Here is a 22,579-nt window from a genome sequence, read left to right as displayed (position 1 = left end):
TCTGTGATGTGGAGGGCCAAAAAATTTTGAGGATTTTCCAGACTGTGAGGATACTACATCCCTAACCCCCAATGTGGAAGGGATAACTGTAGTTACTCAGTATAGGATCAAATATGAAAACTTCTGATTGGCATTTAGAATTCTTCACCAATTGGTCCTTTTTGCCCATGATTTCCCTTCATGTGCTTTTCCTCACACATGACACTTCACTTTGTGTCTCACCCCTGCAGTGATCTCCCCCTTCTCTGCTTTAGACTCCCTGACTTTCAAGATCCAGCTCAAATGGCACTTTCTGCAGGAGGACTTTCCGTTCCCCTACTCTGCATCTATCTTATGACTGCTCTGTACTTGGCCCCAATCTTCCTCCATTAGTGCTCAAGTGCCTTTTTGTTTATCACCAGCACTTAGTAAAATGTCTGCCTAATGCTTTTCCCCTCTGCCTCACAATATTCAGAATTCTCCAAAAATGAGTTCTGTCTTTTAAGAATGCAGTGCCAATGGGTAGTGTCTTGCAAACTGCAGGTGGATATTGCTCCTTTCTGGCAGGTGCTTAGATACCTAAAGTTCACACACAGATCACAAATGAAAAGCAACAAAAATACAAAAGTAAATCCAGCAGATATGTCAGCATAATTATATTCTTGGCCACCCTTTGCCTCCACCCCCCCCTTTTTCCTTGAGGGCCCCTTGATTTTGAAACTTCTCACGATCTTCATAAAGATATTATAAGGATTTGGCAATGTCTCAAGCTAACTTAGCCATGAAATCTGTGGCCTCACAATATGCCGGCAGCATTTAGGTGGGTGAAGTTATCTGAAAATATGAATGCACCCAAGAAATTAATGGAAAAATTTTTGGTAGAATTTAGAAATTACTTCCATACTGAAAAGTTATCGCAAAACTTCTGTATTTGGGGAGGCTCAGGTAATGTAGAACTAGATATGACTTTCTGAGGTCATTTAACCTGGCCTATTCTATTTTCTGATTTTCTCAGATGAGGAAACTCAGGCCGAGTTTCACCAAGGTCACAAGTGTTAAGTGGAAAGCCTGGGACTCAAATCCAAATCCTGATTCCAAATCTAGCCTTTCAACTATGCCACACTACCTGACATTAAAATTCTCCCGATTCCCTCCAGCCTGGCACTAAATTCTATTTAGACACACCTTTTGCAGATTAGAAAACTGGTCATAATGATCTTTATGTGACTAACTGAAGTTATGTTGGTGGTTTGGTCTCCTGGTCACCTAAATTCTTATGTGTAGTGTTCTTTTCACCACATTATACTACTTGGTTTTAATTTTATAAAAGTCAATGGAGAAAATGGGCAGGAAAGGAGAACCTGGTCAAAGTGCTTTGGTGTAGGGTCACAAAACCCATTAGGGACCACCCCCTTCAATAATAATGGCTAGAACACAGCAGTTTCACATTAAAGGTATGCCAAATAATTCACTACTAAGGATATTTATCTCTATATATCACTTTACATCTTGGGTCCTCCACAACTCAATTAGCAAATATTTTTAGTCACGTTAAAGGGCTTTATTTGGGGAAGAAAGGGAGGAATGGTTAAAGTGGTCACATTTCCTTTTCTGTAATGTGCAATGAGTGACACTGCCTGGCCCTTCATGACATACTTAACTGGTGGCAACTAAGTACACTGAGAATTATTAAGCAATGAGAAGTATGGAGAGATGAATATTAACACTGCAAAAAAGGAAACCAGTCCTGTTTTTAAATCAGCTTTATTTTTTTCTAATTTTGTGTTATTTTAATTTCCCATAGCACCTTGGCAATGTCAAAAACAAAAATACAAATACATGGATGTAATCAATTTAACATTTAAAGCATGAGCCTATGTCACACCATATTGTTTTGGACAGTCTTGACAACAGGAATAAACCAGAGCAATGGACAAAGTAGAAAGCCAAATACTTGGTTGTTTTTTTCCCCCCAAGCCCCTTTCCACCATTTTGTTAAGAGATGTGAATGCCAAGGGAAGTCTGAATCATTTGAGGAGAATGTTGATGGGCACACACACACACACACACATATATATATATGGAAATACATATATGTATGTATCTATACATGTAAACATACGTGTGTGTACATATAGATATGTATTCATCAACTTTGAGTTCAATAAACTGAAAAGTTGCATTTTTGGAAATGATCTGTAATTGAAGAGCTATTTTAAAAAGTCTTCAGTTCTTCAATATACAATTTTAAATTGTTAACAGGTTAATGATCAGATGAATTTTCAGAATGGATTTACTCCCAAGTACATATTAAAACAAATCTTTTTTTTTTAATGGAACTCCTAAAGTGTCCAAATTCAGAGTTAATCAAAACAGAAACTACTATGTACCTTCTTAAAGGAAGCCCAGACTACATATAACATACACAATAAAGCATAAGGTATTTATATTAATGGCAACCAGGTTACAAGGAAATACATATTAAAAAATCCCAAAAAAGATCTATTGCATATCTGTCGTATATTATGAATTTATAAAAACCTATTAGAGGCAATTTCTCCCCTATGGGTATTTCTGTTGCATCTTGTCTTTAATAAAATGGTGCATTTTACCCATTTGTATAACATGCCAGCACAAACGTTACAGATATAACCCAGGTGAATGCTCATGTATGTCAGACAGTAAAACCAGTGGATAATGAAGCTGACAAAGCTGTAAGGCTGTAACTGAGAATACTACAGTAATGTATTACTTTTAAATACTATTCTGTTCCAGCAACATCCTTCCTATTCCTCCTTTCCAATAGTTACAATGGGTTGCTTTATGCATCTATCTCCAGTGCTAAAACTGCACCTTTAAACCTTTCACCAAGCGAACTTGGTTACTTTTTTAACAAAACAAAAAAAAGGAATGTAAGACAATACACTCAAACTACCTTAATTTTAGGAATCAGAGTAATTAGAAATTTATATGCTAACATTTGTTCACATGCAAATTTAGCACATAACACAAAACAAAAACAAAAACCCCTGAACAATCTAGTCTTCCTTCAAAGACTGAATAGGGGAAATTATTTAGCCATTAGATCCCTGGGCAACTATTTTGAAAACCAGTGTTGAAATTTGCTAAAAACTGAAATTGTCTTTGCTAGAGGAAAAACTGTAGGTGTTTAAGGAAACTGAAATGGGCAAGACTAAAAAAACACAGAAATTTTGAACTGTCTCCATTCCTTTTTAAAGGAAAGGAGGCAAAATGAAAGGTGAGGAACTTGCATGAGCATTTGGAGAATATGAAGATAGCTTACTTCAGTCAACCTATGCTATGTGCACTTCATGCAACAAGTACTGCAAGGAGTAAATTCATGGTCACACAAAGATTTACAATTTTCACAGCAGTTTGTATTTACGTTTTACCCTCCCCCCCCAAAAAGAAAGAAAATGGGATATATGGGTGAGAAGGGGAATGAATTTAAGATTTATGTTCTTATATCCAAGAATCAAAAAAATATGGTGAATTCCCTTAATTTATCAGTTATAGAATAATGCTGTAAAAAAAAATCAACAGCTTCACACATTTAACAGGCATCACCTGGTACAGAAACTTTAATTTGCTGCTGTGAAATAAAGGCTACACATAGTTTCTTAGTACCTCACTATAAAAGGTACTCACTGCTCTAAGAAGCTGCAATAAAATAGATTTTAAAAGAAAATCCCATAAAGGCTTATATTTTATGATAGTCCAAAATGCTGAAGTGCTCTCTTTTGATCAAATGCAAGCACTCCCTAACATCCAATCCCTCTGCTGGTTAGAATTAATTGTACAAGACAAAACCAATGAATAAAGCAAGACTCAACACATTTGCCTCACCAACTTGCGTTCCTCAAAATAAGTTATTTCCATTTGTCAGAATTAGGACATCTGAAATTTTTAGAAATTAGGTGGCTTTTTAAGGACTAATACATGTTTTTAACTTAACAATCCATACACAGCATACTGGCAAGCCTAAATCTGTGAATATTTTGTAAAGGTTATTTTTCAGTTTGAGTGCAATAATTAAGTTTATAATCTAGATTATCAAATGATTTTGTAAAATGTTTATTGTCTGAAACTCAATGCAGTTCACAGTGTTAACACTTTTAAATGTTTGCCATTTCTTTGCCATTTCCACCAAATGCAGCATTATCTAAGTAAACTGATTAAGCATTTTTACCATAGATGTGATCAGTGATTATCACTAATTTTTTTCTTTCAAAAAGAACCTAAAACTTCCCCTAAACTCAGCAAGGTAGTTTTATTGTATGTTTTAGTGAATGATTTTTGAAATTATATGTAGAAATGAACAGTCTTAAACTGCATAAATATATTATACAGAATTATCAAGCCGTTAAATCAAAAGCAATTGCCAAGCTGAATAAGTTACAAAGAAATGACAACTCTGGCATATACATATACATACATATGGATGTATGTATATGTATATGTAGGGGAAAAAAAAGATGTGCAGTGTTTTTAAAGTGATTTGTTAACAGTTACCTACTAAATAAGAATTTCCAAAGGTTAACCGGCTAAAGTTGAAAAATGAAAAGTTTCACAGTAATGTAATTTAACCTCCACTTACATTCATTCTAATGTCATCACTAGTATATATTACTAAGATGATTACTGTATATGTCACAACAGTGCTTTCCAGTGTTTACAATTTACAATTTCAATTTGTACATTTGCAATTCACTGAAAAAGGTACAATTCTTACTTTTGAAAACTATTCCTAAAAAGAAAAAACCTTTTATACAGAACTTTGAACTTGGGGTCTGACTTAGCAGATTAATGCAACATGGTTTTTTTTTATTTTCTATTTCAGTCGTTTCCTGTAATTACTAGCACATAAACTCATCCATCTGTTAAATGTACAACAACAGAGCTGCAAATGTAGACAATGAGAACCTAACACAGGTTATTTTTTTAAACTACCTTTCTTCCTCAGCCTTTCCTCAAAAACTTAAAAATTTTATGACCTTCCGATGTATGTCAGAGTTAATTCCGGGAAAAACAAGAACAAAAAAACCAAAAACATTTTTAAGGGAAAAAGAAGACGCAGGCATTATATGCACTGTAAACAGAAAAGTTCCCCCCAAATTATAAAAATTTGACTTCTACAGTACTTAACACTTTAAAGAATTAGTTACAAAGTCTTATCTTTAGCACTAACACAAATTACTGTAGGGGCAGCCTGCCCTTCCAACCTGGATCCTAAGTATTTGAATACTTGAACATAAGTAAAGTAATGAACAACACTTATTTCAGAAGCCACATTTAGAACACACCTATAGGAAGATCTTACTAGACCTGTCTAATGCAATGAGAAACACACACAGGTCTATCATAGGTCGGGGAGAGGATGCACAGAGAACAACACTGAAGCAACAAAAATGAAAAGATGTTATGTTTCCTCTTATTGGGAAAAGAAAATAGGGCAGTTTTAACCCCTACAGTCTACCAGACCTGAAAGCACAGGTCCAAGACCAAGTTTTATATTTATTTGCTTTTTTTCCCCCCATTTCCTTGAGCTTCAAACTTATTCTGACCTACAATCAGATCTCCAGTAAATTCAGTTAAAAAGCTTATTGAATGAAATATTAGTAAGGTCAAAAGACAGACTAAATTTCAAGCTGGAAAAAAATTCTACTTAAGTAGTACATTCAGTTTTTAAATCAGTTACTAAGTTATGACATAACAGAATTGGCTGCACTCTGTCATTCTGGCACATACACGCAAACACACACAAACCAAGCACACCAGCCAATGATCTGATTTGCAACACAAGGCCATATAGGCAAAGACAGCATTCTACAAGCCTAACTTTAAATAGATTAAAAAAAGTAATTTCTAATTTTACAGAAATGCTTTGTCAAAAAATATTTTTCTTTCACTTCCTCACCTCCTATACTGAAGGACATGTAAATATGCATTTTTCCAGCTAATTTTCAACCCCCAAAATTAATTTCAGGCAGGAAACCTTGCAAATTAAAGACAAACAAAAATACAAAAATTATAATATTTATATATATATATATATATTTATACTGATTGGAATCCTCCAGCATTTTAAAATCACTTTAGAGATGAAATTCTGGGATTCCACTTTTCACAAATTCCAAAGATCCACAACGGTTCCGGCCATACTTTCTCTCCTCTCTCCTTCCTGGCTATACCCCCTTCCCCTCCAACAAAGCTCATTAATCATTCCACAGTTCAAGTTTAAATGAAAGAGATAGGAGTTTTGAACAGTTTTTTTCTTTGTTTTTTACTTTGGTGATCTGGGTGGCACATACTGCTCTTTGCCATTACGCCGAGTTACTCCCTGAGGTGAAGACCTGTGGCCAAACTGGCGTCTCTGTTCCCTGATTTTTCCAGCTGCACCTCTGGGAGTCGTATTACCACGGAAGCCAGGATAATCCTTACTGGCCCTTCCTTCTGGCTTTTCATGTGACTTTTCATGTGATTTCTCAGGAACACCATTCTCTTCATTTTTGGCAGGGGACACAACATTGGAACGAAGCTCTCGTAGTGGCTGCACGGAGACTGAAGGAGGCTCCTTAGGGGGCTTCTGGCAAACTTCGGCATAACTTAACTTCCGAGGCTCCTTTAAGGTGACCAAAAAAAAAAAAGTTTATATGCTATACACTCTTATAAACAGTACCAAATGAACTAAAATTAACAACAAAGATGAATATAACCCTCCAAATTGGATGGCTCCAGGGAGGTTTTACACAGAGTTTGGCCTGGGGGTCATCTAGGGCTTTATATGCCTCATCCTGAAGATCAGTTATTATTATAGAAGGGAGAGAATGAGAAACTGGGATAGCAAGGAAATAGCAAAGAACAGTTGTTATTTATTGTACAGGTGAAAGAGATGGATCCAGGGAAGCTGCTTCCACACTATTTTATGTTTACAAAGGGAAATCTGAGGGCAAAAGACAGACTCTATTAAGAACGGTGGGGATTATAGGTGGAAAGTTTCAATCTCAATTCTTCTTAGTATACCTACAAAGAATATGGTAAATCTTTGAAATTTGTGGCTGAAACCCTCTATTTTAGGAAAGTCAACACCACCAAATTTACTTTAAGTCAATGCTGCCAATACACTAAGTAGTGCAAGATTCACTATGATCTGGCTAAGAAATCTTCAATTACATAAGAGCAATAGCCAAAGCAACTAAATTAAGAAACTCAGAAACAGAACTATTCCTCTGTTCTCATTACTAAGCAATGATTTAAAGTACAATATACCTCTGTTATGAAGAAGTTTTGGTATGTGAGCTGGTAGAATGAGTTTCATTCTGGATCCTTTGTTCCCAAGTAACCTGCTCCTTGAACTTAACAAGGGGTTGTCTTAGTTCTGGGGTTGTGGGGTAAAGAAAGGCACTTTCCCCACATAGTGCTTAGCATAACCTAGTAGATACTCAAAAACTGTGGAATTTAATGTCAGCCTAAAAGTCTCATATCAATACTCTTGCGAATGAAACTGTCTTACCTGTACAACAACAGCTGTGGCCATATTTACATTACTACAAGGTGGGACGGTGTTTATCCTCGGTGGTTTTGCAGCATTAGTGGAACAAGATGGTAAAACTGGAGTTGTCTGGTCGGAAACATTCTTCTGGGTAGGGCAAACCTCCACAAGATTTTTATCCTGCTGAGTTGTGCTAATAAAAAAAAGGAAGAGCTTGACAGGGCTTTATGAAAATAATGAAAAGCTCACTGGCCTAATAAGCACTATTAATAGGAAAGATCAGAGGCAATCCTAACATTGTAAATGCTTAGAATATTTAAGAATTTCCATAAAATAAGAAAACTGAGAGAAAAAGAGCTTTTCAATCTTAACCCAGATTTTTACAAGAAATAAACATTTCTCCCTTTTCTTTCCTCTGTTTCAACTGTAATATTTTCATAGAATGTTGAAACTGGAAGGGATTGGACCTCATATATCACCAAGCCCAGTGCCCTCATTTTACAATTTCAGACTTTGAATGTCAAGGACACACACCTAATTAAAGCAAAGCTAGGACTAGAATACTTCACTCCTGACTCCAAAATCAGGATTTTCATGACTGTTATTACATCCCTCCAAGTGAAATTCCCAACATTTTCTTTAAAAAACACAGACTCTTCTTCATTTTGTACCTTAACACAGGACTATCAGCTGTATTTGGAGAACTTGCACTCAAGCTTGGCAGCTGGGCATTGCTGTCTGTCTGTCTGTCCTCAGCAGAGGCTGGGCAACTGGCTGGCAGCTCTTTGTTCTCCTTAAAGGAAATACAGAATCAAAAGTACAAAGTGATATTGGAACTTGTTTATTACATATTCCTCATCAAGGACCCCATTATCCCTCAATCAGTGAAAAAGAAAATAGTGGGACAATTATAAGGTTTCATAACAACAAATGATAAAACAGAAAAGAATAAAAACTTTTTGGAAAAAGATTTTGGCACTAATGGAGAATATAAATTTAAAACTTCAATTACTGATTTATACTGCTTTAGAAATCTATTTAAAATGAATATTAAATGAAGTCAATATAATGACGGCTAGGCAACAGGACAAGGAGAAAGAAAAGGATCTGATTATTTACCAACTTTGCAAGGAAACTCAAGTTGTATAAAATATTCGTTAATGAAATGTCTGATCAACATTCCACTATTTTTTTTTCTATAAAGGATTGATATAGCATCGATGGAAAAAATCCAAGTAATTCTAAACTCCACTTTACCTAATGTTTTTAAATACCCCAATGTAAAATGGCCAGTTACTAACTAGTTTCATATCCTATCATGGGTGACCCTTGGGCACAGGTGTTAGTAAAGAATTAAATAAAACATGTAGTCAAAAGTAAAAGGCGAAATGTTTTGTAGCATAGTAATGTTCAACTATAAGTACCACCCTGTAAGATAGGAGGTTGCTGGAAATGAACAAAAAATTTATATTGTAGGGCAGCTAGGTGGCGCAGTGGATAGAGCACTAGCTCTGGAGTCAGGAGGGCCTGAGTTCAAATCTGACCTCAGACACATAACAGTCACTAGCTGTGTGACTCTGGGCAAGTCACTTAACCCCATTTGCCTCACCCCCCCAAAAATTACATTGTACACAAGTCGGTCTGATTGATAACATTCAACTAAGAGGTTGTTATTTAAAGGAACCACATTATTGGGAAAGCAAATAAACCACCACTAGATTTGTTTTTTCCAAAGTCAAAAAACCAAAAACTCAAACCTATTTATAAAAGCATTTCATTAACTGATTCAAAAAGTGAGGCAAAATGATATAAATGAGAATAGTTAGTTTCACAGGAACTTTCATATTGGTCAAGTAGCCAAATTATGTTAAAGCAGGATTTACAAAATCATGACATTAGTTTACCACTGAGATCTTATGAAGAAACTGAGGCTCTGAAAAGCAAAGTTCATGGCTTCACTGTGAGGTCTGGTTACTGCATTACATACTGTACTAATCAAAGATGTCCTTTATCACCATTACTATTCAATGCTGCATTAGAACTGCAAGTTATAAACCCACACAAATCATGAGCATGTTTGCATATTACCAACAAAACCAAGCAGGAAGAGATATAAAGAGAAATTTTATTTAAAATATAGATAATATAAAATACTTGTGAGTGTACTTGTCAAGAAACAGACAGGAAATATAAGAACACAATTGCAAACACTCTTCATACAAAGACTAATTTAGACAGATCTAAATCACTGGAGAAACATTAATTGCTCATGAGCAGGCCAAACCAACATAATAAAAATAACAAAAATGATAATACTAATTAATTTATTTATTCAGTGCCATACCAAACAAACTACCAGAGAATTACTTTAGAGAACTAAAACATCAATTCATCTGGAAGAATAAAAGTTCAAGAATATAAGGGGCCTAGCAGTACCAGTCTTAAACTACACTACCTAGCTGTAATCATCAACACAATTTAGTACTAGGTATAAAGAGGGTGATCAATGGAATAGATTAGGCACATAAAAAATGCAAATATCCAGCTACTGGGGCAAGAACTCATTACCTGATAAAACTGTTGGGAAAACTTGAAAGTAGTTTAGGTAGGCAGGGACCAACAACTTATATCATCTACTGAGAAATTCAAAATGGGTTCATGATTTAAACATAAAGGCTGAAATCACAAACAAACTAGTGGGGCACAGAAGAAGTATTTGTCAGATCTATGGATAGGGGAAGAATTCATGATCAAAAAAGAGATAAAGAGGTTCACACAAGGCAAAACGGTTTATTTTGATTAAATAAAATTTCATTTTTTTTGCACTAACAAAACCAATGCAGCTAAAATTGGGGTAAAAACAGGAAAATGGGAAAAAATCTTTGCAGCAAGTTTCTTTGATAAAGATCTCATTTCTTAAAAACATATAGGGAATTGAGTGAAATTAACAAGAGCCATTCCCCAAGTGATATAAATCATCAAAGGCTATGAATAAGCAGTTTTCAGAGGAAGAAATCAAAGCTATCAATGACTATACTACATTAATTAGAGTTCTCTATACTTGGGGAAAAGAAACTAATCAAAGTTGAAAGATACCTTTATTCTAGTATGGGGATATTTTAAGCCCCCGAGAAGAATGATGCTGTCACGCCCACAACGCTAATGAACGCTACCAAAAACACCTTGGCTCAGATGTGAAACTACTGTATGTTATGAATTGCAGTATTTTTACCATACATACAAAATCGTTAAATAAAATTTTTGGCTTGAGATTAGGACAGAATTTCCAACAATTTCTGAAATTGCCCTAAATATACTTCTGCCATTCTGTACTCCATATTTCACGAAAGTGGTGTTCTCAGCATTGATGATTATAAAATCAAAATATCCACCAACCCTGAAAAAAGTTGAAGATATGCTACACCTGGCAGTTAAATATTCTGCCAAGATTTAATTCTTCATGTAAAAATAAACAAGCACATTCATCACACTAGTATGCAAATTTGCTTTCATTTTTAATAAATGGCAAAATTATACGTATTCCAAAAAACTGTTCCGAAATTTTTTTTTCTTTTTTGGTGAAGCTATTGGGGTTAAGTGACTTGCCCAGAGTCACACAGCTAGTGTCAGGTATCTGAGTCAGGTCCTCCTGACTCCAAGGCTGGAGCTCTACCCACTGCACCACCTAGCTGCCCCTTGAAATAAATTTCTTCATGATTTATTATCAGTTTGATTTGTTTACCTATATATGCAAGGTCGAGTAAAAATTTCTAGGGTGAAAAGGGGTCACCAGTGGAAAAAGTTTAAGAAGCCCTGGTCTAAGACACTCAGGTTAAAAAAAGAAAAGTCCCCAGTGGTCCCCTAAACCAAGGAACTGAAGCTCACTTGACTCTGAGCTTACCTAGCAACCCTCTCCCACCTCACACGCTGCTGCCATGGAGGCTGCACTAGCACACCCAAGGACATGAGAGAGGGGTACATCAAAACTCACTGCTGCATACTACTATTCCCTCTCTCTTTTTAGTGCTGCAAAGACTCTGTCTCCAGGTGGACGAAGTTTGCCAGCTCACCAGCCCTTTAGTAGCAAAAGATTTCCATGGGCTGTAACCCAGAAGCACCAGCATGGCAAAGCTCTGAGCTACTGGTATTGGGGAAAGCAAGTTCTAAACTTTTGGTGCCAAGCCTGAGAAACAAGGAACGGAGGGGAATGGGAAAGGTACCAGGACAGAACACCGTTAAGTGTCAGGAGCCAGAAGGAGAGAAGAACACAGCTCCAGCTGGGGCCAGTTCTCATTACTCCCAAATCATATGAAGCAGAGACCTAAGCTGGTGAACCATTACCCATTAATTGCCCAGTGTGGGAGGATGCTGAGACAATTTGAGATCCAACCCCCAAGAAAACCTCAATCTGAGGGGAGAAGACAGGAAGTGAGTAAGAAGAAAAATAAGGGTTAAAAAAAAAGTCAAAAGTACCTAAGATTTCAGGAAGAAATCTCCAGAACTTTGAACAGAAACAGATAAATCAACAAGAAAAACAGTAATAAGAAAAGGAAACATGGACTCTAGGATGTAATGATAAGAACTAATAAACAAAACCCTAAAGGGAAAGGGGATGAAGGGTGAGAGAACCTGTAGGAACTGGGCCACTAGTGTTTTTACTGTACATACAAAATCGTTAAATGAATTTTTGGCCTCAGATTAGGACAGAATTTCCGACAATTTCTGAAATGGCCTTAAACATACTTCTGCCATTTTGCGCTACATATTTATGCGAAGTGGTGCTTTCAGCATTGACGACTACAAAATCAAAATATCCATCAACCCTGAAAAAAGTTGAAGATGCTCTATGCCTGGAAGTAGGGGAGCCAGGATTTGTACATTTTATGATTCCAAATCCAGTGTCCTTTCCATTTGCTATTGTAGATCTGAGATTTCAAATGCTTCTTTTCTGATCAGAACTTCCTCACCATACTCCTACAGCCTGTTTTATCTATTCTACCACAGAATCCAATTACCCTACCTACCCCTACCCTTGGCATTAGACCCCTTCTGGCGACAAAGTACCTCCCTGCCCTTAGACCTCATGATGGTTGGCTGCTTGAATGTTGCGCATAGCTAGTAAGTATTATGTGTTTGAGGCTGCATTCGAACTCAGGTCCTCCTGAATGCAGGGCCAGTATTCTATCCACTTCGCCACCTAACTGCCTCTTGACTACTGAACTTTGATGATATTTTAACTAACAGATCTGATCATGTGACTGGGGAAGCTAAAGTTGGCCTAGATATCTATATAGGCAGTGTATCATAACCAAGAGCAGCAGTATGGTATAATCTATAGAAAGTCAACTTCACAGCCCCGAAGACTTTGGTTTAAATCCCACCTCTGACACATACTGAATGTACGTAGTGCTTGGGCACTCTTTAATCTGAGGATTTTAAGCTACAGAGAAAGTGCCAACGTGGAATAGTAGAGAGAATTGCCTTATCCAGGGAGTTAATGTATTAACGAAATGGTATCTAAGGTTTCACAGCTGATAATGATTCCTACTTTAACATAATTTATCCAGTCTACCAACGAAGTTGTACCCAAGAAATTAAACTGTTCTCATTATGCTATTTTGCCGAACCAGTTAATGAAACTAGGCATGACTATATATTTCATTGTCTGAAAAACAAAAAGCTGGGGGTTATTTGCTTTCCAGAGGACTCACCACAGAGTTATTCTAAACAGCAACTTCTTCCTTAGTTTATCAGATTTTCCTAGGATTGATTTGTGTACGATTTAAATTTTTGTTCATTTCTGTTAACCTGGTGGGAGGTATTTGTAATTGAAACATTTACTGCTGCACCAGAACATCAATCTTCTTTTTGCCCATGTACGTATGTAATTCCTCAGTAGCACCTATGCCAGAGGGTCACCAGTGATGGGATGTGAGATTAGTAACTATCTAGTTGGAGAGGCAATGTGTGTAGTTTAAGGACTACTGGCTTTAGACTTAGAAGACCAGGGTTCAAATCCTACCCATGACACTTTTCTATGTGACCTCAGGCAACTGAGTTAACCTCTGTGGGCCTGAGTATGCTCATCTGTCACATGAAAGGACTGGACAGGATGGTCCCTAAAGACTTTTCCAGCTCTAAATTAATAATGATCATTTTGTAGAAAGGGAATTGAAAAGGTTAATTAAAATGGAATTTAGTATTACTTGGATATTTATTTTTTTGGAACAGAGCTATGATTTCACTAGGGGAAGGCGTTCCTGGTAGCTGGCAGCCCGAGACACTGAGATTAAGTGACTTGTCCAGGTCTTCTTGACTCAGAGGGCAGCTATGCCAGACGGCATATGCATAACTTAAATATTGGCCAGTACAATCTCATATAACTGGCTAAAGAAATAATACTAAGAAGAATGCTGGGGCTTCCCTTTATTTTATTCCAGAGACAAAATCTTTTAGCCATTCTTAGTCATTTTGCAAAATGCATATTTAAGAAAAGTGTTAGTTGAAAATGTCAAAGGCTTATTAAACAGTAATCATTAGAAAAGAAAATTCATGTCTTAAAAGACTAGGTCATAATCATCTTTTAGTCAAATAATTGTTCCCTTTTTTCTGTAATCTCCAGGTTTTTCTCATAATTTCCTTAGCAAATTGCCTTTATAGATTTAGCTTCCTAATTATGTTTTGAGTTATGCTATATAAAAAAAAAATCCATGTCAAAATTAGTTAACATTCTCAAATGCAGAACCATTGTTGAGTGGGTATCTGTGAAAAGATGTTCTGGGATTGTGTTGAGGAGATGTAAGGAAATAGGCTTGGAATTAATTCTTTGCACATAACTGGTAAAACTAATAAAGGAAAACCATTAACCTCACTCGCTTCAAATGCTTTTTACAAAACAAGTTAAAAAAAAAATTTAAACTCAATTGGCTGGCCCTTTACTCTTGCTAAAGTAGTCTCCCTTAAAATTAACATGAGAAGTAGTATTCTCCAAACACACACACAGGACAAAGAAGCAAAATTTGCAAAATAGTTGGGGTTACTCTACAGCCCATTTAATTGCATACTTGGGTATAATTTCTAATATTCTGTAGCCCCAGATAGTGTAGAAACAAGACAGAAATATCATACCAAATGTTCCTAAACATACATTTCTGAAGAAAATTCAAAAGAAAATCCTGGGATGTTAACTAATTTGAGGTGAATTATGAAAACAATAAGCTCTGTATGATTAACAGGAACTCAATAGTAAAGAGAGAAACATTGCAAAACTACGTGAATAACTGAAATTAAAATCTGATAGAGGATCGAAATGTGGACCCAAATTATCTTTCCATCCTTAGGTCATACTGTTTCCCTGTGTGTTTCAGTGTATTGTCATTCTTTCCATCTATTTCATTCCATGCCTCTGTTAGCAGCTGGAATTAACTATCCTTACCTATTGAGTTCCTTGAGTCTCTAAGGGCCAAGTCAAGTGCCACCTACTTCATGTAAATCTTCCTCAACCTATGTCCCCTACTGAAGTGCTCTACATTTAGTTTTGCATAGCACCTCTCCTGGACTGTTCCTCTGAACTTAACTGTCCTTTGTTATTATATATATTTTCAGACATCTTTATCTACATTAGACTGTAAACACTTTGAGATCCAGGTCTGAGATATCTGCGACAACCTTGCATTCAGCACGAATTAGTTAAACTTAATTGTTACCAAACTGAATGGAAGATTAGAAACAAATCAATATTTGGGATTCTACACCAATTACCTTTTCTTTGGAGATTCCCTTAACAACATCTGACATTCTGCTCTCCAGCGCAGGTTCGCCTTGTATTCTTGATGAGCTGCCAGGCAAAGGAGGAAAATTTGATGCTAACAAGTCAAACTTTGGTGTAGGAGTCTTTGTTTCCGCTATTGGATGGGGTCGCTAGAAGACAGAGATAAGAAAATTCACTTGGTACTAGAGTTTATACAAGTGGCATTCAAATACAAAATAACATGAACTGGTGAGTCAAAGAACAAACCACAGAGCTATCTAATACTCACTAAAGAAAATAAGAATTTAGCCTGTCTGGTTATAAGCCACATTTGACAAGTTAAATAAATAATGAGCACTATATCACTTATGCTGGGACTTGCTGGCAATTTCTGTCTACTTACACCTTATTTTTCATCTTCCTAGGCAGTAAAGAATAAGAGTGAGGAAGGAAAACCAACAAAAAAACCAGAATGCAGCTTAATAAATAAGCTTTAGAAAACACAAAGGCACTCAAATTAGAGTGGCTGTATTTTTATATTATTCATTCTCAGCTATTAAAGGGGGAATATTAAGATGATAATGGTCTTAAGAGAGGGTCGCCCCAGATTGGTGATATGAAAACAAGTTCTCTCTTAATGGAAGAGTAGTATATAGAAATCAACTACTTCCCTATTTTATATATAATGAATCTTTAAATAGAAGTAAAATAAGTAAGTCCCAGAATAACAAAATCTAAATCCCACACATTTTATATCAAAGAGAAAGGTCACTTACTGAAATTCTGTCATCATCCCTACGTCTCCGGCCTCTAAAAAGGTTTCTCCTTTTAAAGAAGAGAGAGGGAGGGGGAGGGGGAGGGGGGGGGAGGGAAGAAAGAAGTAGAGATGGAAGAATTGAGAAAAGAAGGAGGGGGAAGGTAGAGAAGGAAGAGAGGGAGGAGGGAAAAAAAAGGAGGAAAAGATGAACATCCAAATCACTACATACTTGTTTTCAATGAAAAAAAAAGTGATATTCTAGTATCCCTTTGGGGTCTAATATCCTGGTTTATAGTTATTCATTTAACACAAACAAGTGAAATGTACAAACAACTCAGTGTTAGGTATTATGGGAGGTATGGAGGAATTTGAAAACAGGGTCCTTTGCCCTTAAAAGGTTTCCATGGGAAAAAAATATATGAAATTTAAAAATGACTTCAAGCTAAACATGGTATATATGACTGTTGAGGGAAAATAAAAATCAACTTCCAACAAATGCTCCCAGTTCTGTTCTCTGTAACCAAGAACAAGTCTCTTTCACAAAACAACCTTTTTGAATACTTGAAGATGAATACTGTGTTCTCTTTAATTCTCACAGGGCAAAATTTTGAGGACCTACATCATACTGAATGATCTATTGGGGATATTTTTGGGGGCATAATAATAACTTTCCTAACTTCTGGTGCCCTGAAATGAACAAATATGTTCACCAGCATTTCAGATATAGTATACCTTCCTAGTCTTATACATCAGAGACATCAAACTTATTGGCCCACCCATAAGCACGCTAAACCAGATTAAAGGTAATTAGAAAATTTAAACAAAATACGTAAAATACAATATAACAATCAATGTTAATTTCTGGTTTTCTATGGTAAAATGTGGCCTGCAAGGATCCATTTATATCTGAATCTGACACTACTGTTGTACACTATACCTGTCTTATATACAGTCTTATACTGAATTAACTTTTTGGCATGCTACCACACTTTTTGACTCATATCAAGCCTGTGTTCTTCTAACTCCAAGAACATTTAAAAAAAACACGTACTGGTAAGAACAGTAATTTATACATTTCAAGACACTGCCAGAAAAAAAAAACTAGAGCAACTTACCAAATACAGGTAAAATCACAACCTAAAGTACAAATTGATTTTGACATAAGTCAAAATATTAATCTTATTTACATAGGGACATATACTACACCATGAAGACCATGAAGCATAATACCAAGGCTAGCCTCCACATTCATTCCCAGGACTATAACAGGGGTCTTACCATACTTCAAAACCCTATCACACTAGGATAAATCACACTGAGGGCTCAACTAATGAATTTTTTGCAATACTGAAGTCTGTGAACATGAAAGAACAAAATATTTAGAATGTTCCAACTGATTCCAGGATAAAAACTGGATTGTCGCTGAGTTATCAAGAATCATTCCTTTAAGAGGACCAAGTCTTATGAGAGGAATGAAGCTAGAAATGCCAAGGAAAACACTGCAGCAGAATAGAAGTTACTAGCAAAGAACAAAATCAACTTTGAAGAGTTAACAACAAATTCCATGTATGTAAATTAAGTTTGGTTATTTGCCAGAGAGAAAGACAGAGAGAATGTGTGTGTAATTAAAGTAGACATTATTAGACATACACGTCTTGAATACTACTATATATGTTAAAAAAAAAACATCATTAATAAAATATTCCATCATCACGCCAACTTTTTTGATCTTATGATTTCATATGACTGTAGGCAACTTCTGGGACAGGAAACTTACCAAGGCAAACTAGCAACTGGCTAGGTTCAGTGATTTGCTCAGATCAGGGAGCCAGCATGTATTTGAGGCAAGACATGAGCGTCTTTCTGACTCTGTTCTCTATGCACTAAGCCATTGTATTTTTCAAGAACCCCCATATTCCAATAAAATGGGATTTTTGCAATCCTATTCTTACCTGCCTCTAGCAACACCATAGTCACCATTCTGCTCCATCTGTGATATGGGAGACTCCTTCGGAGATACCTGTTCTTGGTTCCCAGACAGTGTGTGGTTAGGCCGTTCAGTCTGAAAGTTCCTTGAGCTAGTTCTGTTCAATGGTCCATCACCTAATGACACTGATCCAACTATAGTCGATCCTTCCACTGAGTGTTCTGAGCTACTAGATGACCTAAAATGAGGCTTCATGCTATAAAAACACAAGATTGTAGACAGAAAGACAAAACAAGAGTCATAAGACTTTTGTAAAAAGTGTCCACCCTACGATTTTATACAAATAAAATTTAAGAGTAAGACACACAAACTTTAAGCTGTGAAAATGTAGCAATCTCTTCTATGTCACAAAAAAGAAAAAGTAACTTGATGAGTCTATCTACTACCAACATATATGTTTCTTTGGAGAGTGACAATATTTTGGAGCCTCAGCATCTCTAAAAATAAAGCGGCTGATCTTTCTGAAGACCCTCCCAGCTTTAAAATGCTACAATTACTCTATTTCCTTTTCAAAATTTAAGAGACAGTGGGGAATTTCCCAGGCATGGGATTTAGAAGGCACCTAATAAATGTCTCTTGATTGATTCAGGTAAAATACTTCCCCCAACTCAAAAGTACTGCTGGAATTTGTGAGAAATTAAATGGATATCAATGGAAAGGGCATTTGGCTGTCAGTCAGATGGCCAGACTCAGTTCTAGTTCTCTCTGCCATTTACTACTTCTGAGATCTTGGGTAGGTAAGGCCTGTTTCCTCACCAGTGAAATTAAGAGTGTTGGAGTAGACAGACTAAGGTCTCTTCCAGTTCTAACATTCTATGATTCTAATCTACAAGTCTACAAGACAATTTACAAGCATTTTCTACTAAAATTAAAATCTACACTGTGCCAGTTTCACTGTTCTACTTGTAATTCTCCAAGGAATAATACTGACTGGTGAAGTGGGAGAAAAGGGAGCTTATAATGATTTTCAGTATCTACAACACACGGTATCACAGAAAGATAACTTAGATATAACATACCATTTCTGACTGAAAAATAATTTATCTGGCAAAGCATCAGATTATGGCCTTGTCTAATGGAAACAGTCACTGCCAAGGATGACAGTAAATAAGCAGGACAACTGTAAAAATTCACCAATAACTCAAAGGGGAGAGATCAAGTAGAAAAGTAGGGATAAAAACCCTTGGCTATTTTTATCTGAGAATACTAGAAATGCATATGAAACAAGGTTCAGAACAGAATTATACTTTACCGACATGTTCTAATTTTAGGATGGTTTCTTAAACTGAAGTTCTAAATGTCAACTATGATATAACTAAAGTGATTTATATATTCCTTTATATCTTAAGGTTATCACTTTCTCCCTTTATAGCTAATGCTACTTGTTTTCTTATTCAGACAAGACTTCTGCATTGCATTTTGACATAGCTGGTAATAAATTTTAATAGCCCTCAGATCTCATAATCTTACCGTCATTGAGAAGGACACACAATCTCAGTCTAGGCAGAAAAACAAAGAAAGTTAAAGAAAAAAAGTTGAAGGAAAGAAGGAAGGAGAGAAAGATAGGGCAAGGAAAAGCACAGAAATGCCTGGACCTTGAAATGTTAGTCCTGTTCTCTCTAAGCACATCTTTTGATCATCATTGGGCCACCACTAATTCACCAATCAGCTTCTAACTTGATAATCAAATGAGGAAAAGAGCTTTTCTCAAAACCCCTCACCACAGTGGTTGTGATCTTACTTCAAAAACAGAGGCTCTTAAAGTACAACAGAACCAATCCTTAATTTATATTTCATGTGGTACAAGAATTCTTTTATAATGATTACCCTGCTATAAATCATAATGCTAGCTTACAAGATTATAGAGACTCTCAATTTTCTTCTCAAATAAACTACAAACTAGAAAATTTTAAAAAGGGAGTAGGGAGAGAGAGAAGAACAAGAAAGGTGCCAAGATGTAATTTCCAACCCATTTCTAGTTCCTAGGTAGCATACTGTTTAGAAATTGTTTTTCTCTTCTAGGTGTTGGTTCAAAAGTAGTATTGAGGATCTGAACAAGCAATTGCTAACTGATGTACAAGAACTCAGAAATAACTGTTATACAGAATCCTTTTCTTCTTTTTAGTTCAAGTAAAATTATAAATGTAAACAATCACAAAACAAGAGAAAGTCAATGCTGCAAAGTTACAAATAACAAATATGACCCCAAAGGTGTATGAGAAAATATTTCTGCCCTACCATGTTGCAGAAGTGGGAGGTCTTTGTCAAAATCCAATCCATTTACATTGAATATCAAAGAGCACTCTACTAGTCTTGAACATGAGTGGCATGATGTGAGAAATTAGTAGCCAGGATAACTTTCCCAGTTACTTTAATGCTTTAAAAACTATTTATATGCACCATATGAAATGAAATGCAAACTTTGCTACATGTAATAAAGACTCTGGGCAAAGAAACATTTTCAATATTGATGTAATATTTCTGTGCAAGGGCCTTTGTTAATAACAATTATGAGTTTTTCACTTGTTACGCATGATAATATATTCTTACCGATTTCTATGGAATGGTCGACCTATACTCAAAGCAGCAGCATTTGTCTTATAAGATCCTGGTGAGTTAAAGCCATTCACAAATCCACCATTGGGAAAGGGGGCCTAGAACAAAATTGAGATAGTAAAACCACCAGAGTAACAACTATCTTCACTGTCAGTTCAGTTTTTCATAAAAATTAAACATTTCAAATATCTTATAATATGTGCCTCAGAGACCTCAAAATCCATTAGCACCAGATCTATTAAGTAACAAAATTCCACTATCTTGTTGCTTATTTAATGAAAAGACAACAGTTCCTTCAGTAAAGCTTCACAGTACAGACAAAAATTTCACTTCAGTGAAATTTAATGTTTAATGCATTTTCTTCTTTTACCTCTCCTTCAAAAAGCTTAAAAGAATGAAATTATACACATACAAACTAATAGACTCAGAATAGTATATTGAAACACGGTTGAGAACCACAAAATATCAGTGAAATTGATAAAAACTACATATGCTTTCAAATCTCAAGTAAAAATATCTAGTTTTGTGAAATTACTTACCAGTGGTGTTTCAAAGTAAGGTGCAGGGTTTGGAGACCAGGGCTGAGGCACAATACTATAGATTGAGTACTGCTGATGAGGGCTATATACAGGCTGCATAAAGAGCGGAGAGGCAAACTGTGCTTGAGTCTGAACTGGCTGAGTATATACAGTGGAATCCATTATGCGGTAACCATTCTTAGCAAAAAATGTATTGATGGCTTTTATCCTTGCCTAAGGAAAAGAGAAAGTACTTTTGTTATACCAATAGCAGAAGACTCTAAAAATCCTTTATTTTGACAAAGAAAATTAAGTTATTGTAAGGCCAACTCAAGTAGCCCAGGCAGAGGTAGTGATATGAGTGTGCTGCTTTTAATCTTTAGACTTCCCCTGTGGGAATGAAAGAAGCCTTTCCACAGCCCAGCTTCTTGAAAAGCAAGAGCCAGCTCTGAGATGTAATTAACTAATCAGAATTGCTTTGTAAACTTAGCCAACTAAGCTCTAAAACACCATGCTGCTCATTCACTTCAGTCACGCTGGACTCTTCAAGACCCTATTTGGGATTTTCTTGGCACAGACAATGGAGGAGCTTGCCATTTCCTTCTGCAGCTCATTTTACAGATGAGGAAACTGAGGCAAACAGGATTAAGAGACTTGCCATGGGTCACATAGATGTGTCTGAGGCTGCATTTAGTCTTCCTGAATCCAGGCCTGGCACTCTATATACTGTGCCACAAAGCTGCTCCTCTAAAAGACCACAGCAAGTACTAATTTCATGTACTCTTTCCAAATAATCACAAAACCCTCCTTGTTGTCTGTTCAGACCTAATATTTTCCTTTGTTCAATTAAAGTTCCTGGGTTCTTTTTTCAGCCCTTCCTCTCGATAACATCTATTACTTTTCCCCTTTCAAATCCTTAATATCCTTTCCAAACTACTTCTTGCTGCATATTCTCATATTCATTTCTTAAGGTCCTATTCATCAGGCTCTGAGAGGCTGCTCTGGTACTTTGCATTATGTCAATCAATAAGCACTTATTAAACACCCACTAAGTGCTAGGTCTGGGGGAGACAAAGAAACAATGAATCAATCCTTGCTTGGAGGGATACGGACGGTAGTGGGGCGTGTGCACAGATAATATGTACTTATATAAGTATACAGAGAATAAATACAAGGGAGTTAAATAAATAAAATTTCTGAGTCAAACAAATCACAGAAGCAACAGAAATTTTAATTAAAAACAACAACAAACAAAAAAACCAAAAACCAAACCAAAAACAAAATCATGAGACAACATACCAAAACTTAAGTAATGCAATGAAAGCAGTTCTTAGGGGAAATTTTATATTTTCTAAATTTTTCATCAAGACAACAAATCAATGAACTGGGCACGCAACTTCAAAAGGAATCAAACACTTAAATGAGATCAAATGGTTTATGTCCATATCAAAAGCAGGTGTGTTGGTGTAGAGGGATGCTTTATGTCTGTGCTGTATGTTTGAAGTAAATAACCTTTTGT

General features: G+C 36.1%; 1 protein-coding gene and 1 non-coding gene across 4 annotated transcripts in view; both read right to left on the bottom strand.

The window, feature by feature from the left end:
- Positions 1 to 1,727: 1,727 nt before the first annotated feature.
- Positions 1,728 to 22,579, bottom strand: part of LARP4 (La ribonucleoprotein 4) — a 55,598-nt gene continuing 34,746 nt past the window's right edge. For 2 of the 3 annotated variants that reach the window (XM_020966060.2, XM_020966061.2), the window contains exons 9-16: positions 21,082 to 21,294; positions 20,537 to 20,640; positions 17,952 to 18,182; positions 16,019 to 16,067; positions 15,254 to 15,412; positions 8,164 to 8,285; positions 7,514 to 7,685; positions 1,728 to 6,622 (exon numbers count right to left, since the gene is read on the bottom strand). In XM_020966060.2, the coding sequence (XP_020821719.1) occupies positions 6,284 to 6,622; positions 7,514 to 7,685; positions 8,164 to 8,285; positions 15,254 to 15,412; positions 16,019 to 16,067; positions 17,952 to 18,182; positions 20,537 to 20,640; positions 21,082 to 21,294 (1,389 nt within the window). In that variant the 3' untranslated portion in view covers positions 1,728 to 6,283. The remainder of the gene's footprint in view (positions 6,623 to 7,513; positions 7,686 to 8,163; positions 8,286 to 15,253; positions 15,413 to 16,018; positions 16,068 to 17,951; positions 18,183 to 20,536; positions 20,641 to 21,081; positions 21,295 to 22,579) is intronic. The other variant, XM_020966062.2, reaches the window with a different exon arrangement.
- On the bottom strand, positions 19,432 to 19,636 carry LOC144455223 (small nucleolar RNA SNORD97). The gene has a single exon (XR_013483937.1). It is a non-coding gene; the product is annotated as a small nucleolar RNA SNORD97 (small nucleolar RNA).

This window comes from Phascolarctos cinereus, unplaced genomic scaffold (genome assembly GCF_003287225.1).
Source record: "Phascolarctos cinereus isolate Bilbo 61053 unplaced genomic scaffold, phaCin_HiC Scaffold_1;HRSCAF=81, whole genome shotgun sequence".
In the NCBI taxonomy this organism is placed as follows: Eukaryota; Metazoa; Chordata; class Mammalia; order Diprotodontia; family Phascolarctidae; genus Phascolarctos; species Phascolarctos cinereus.
The sequence above is the reverse complement of the archived record's forward strand: the minus strand, read 5'-3'. Positions and strand labels throughout refer to the sequence as shown.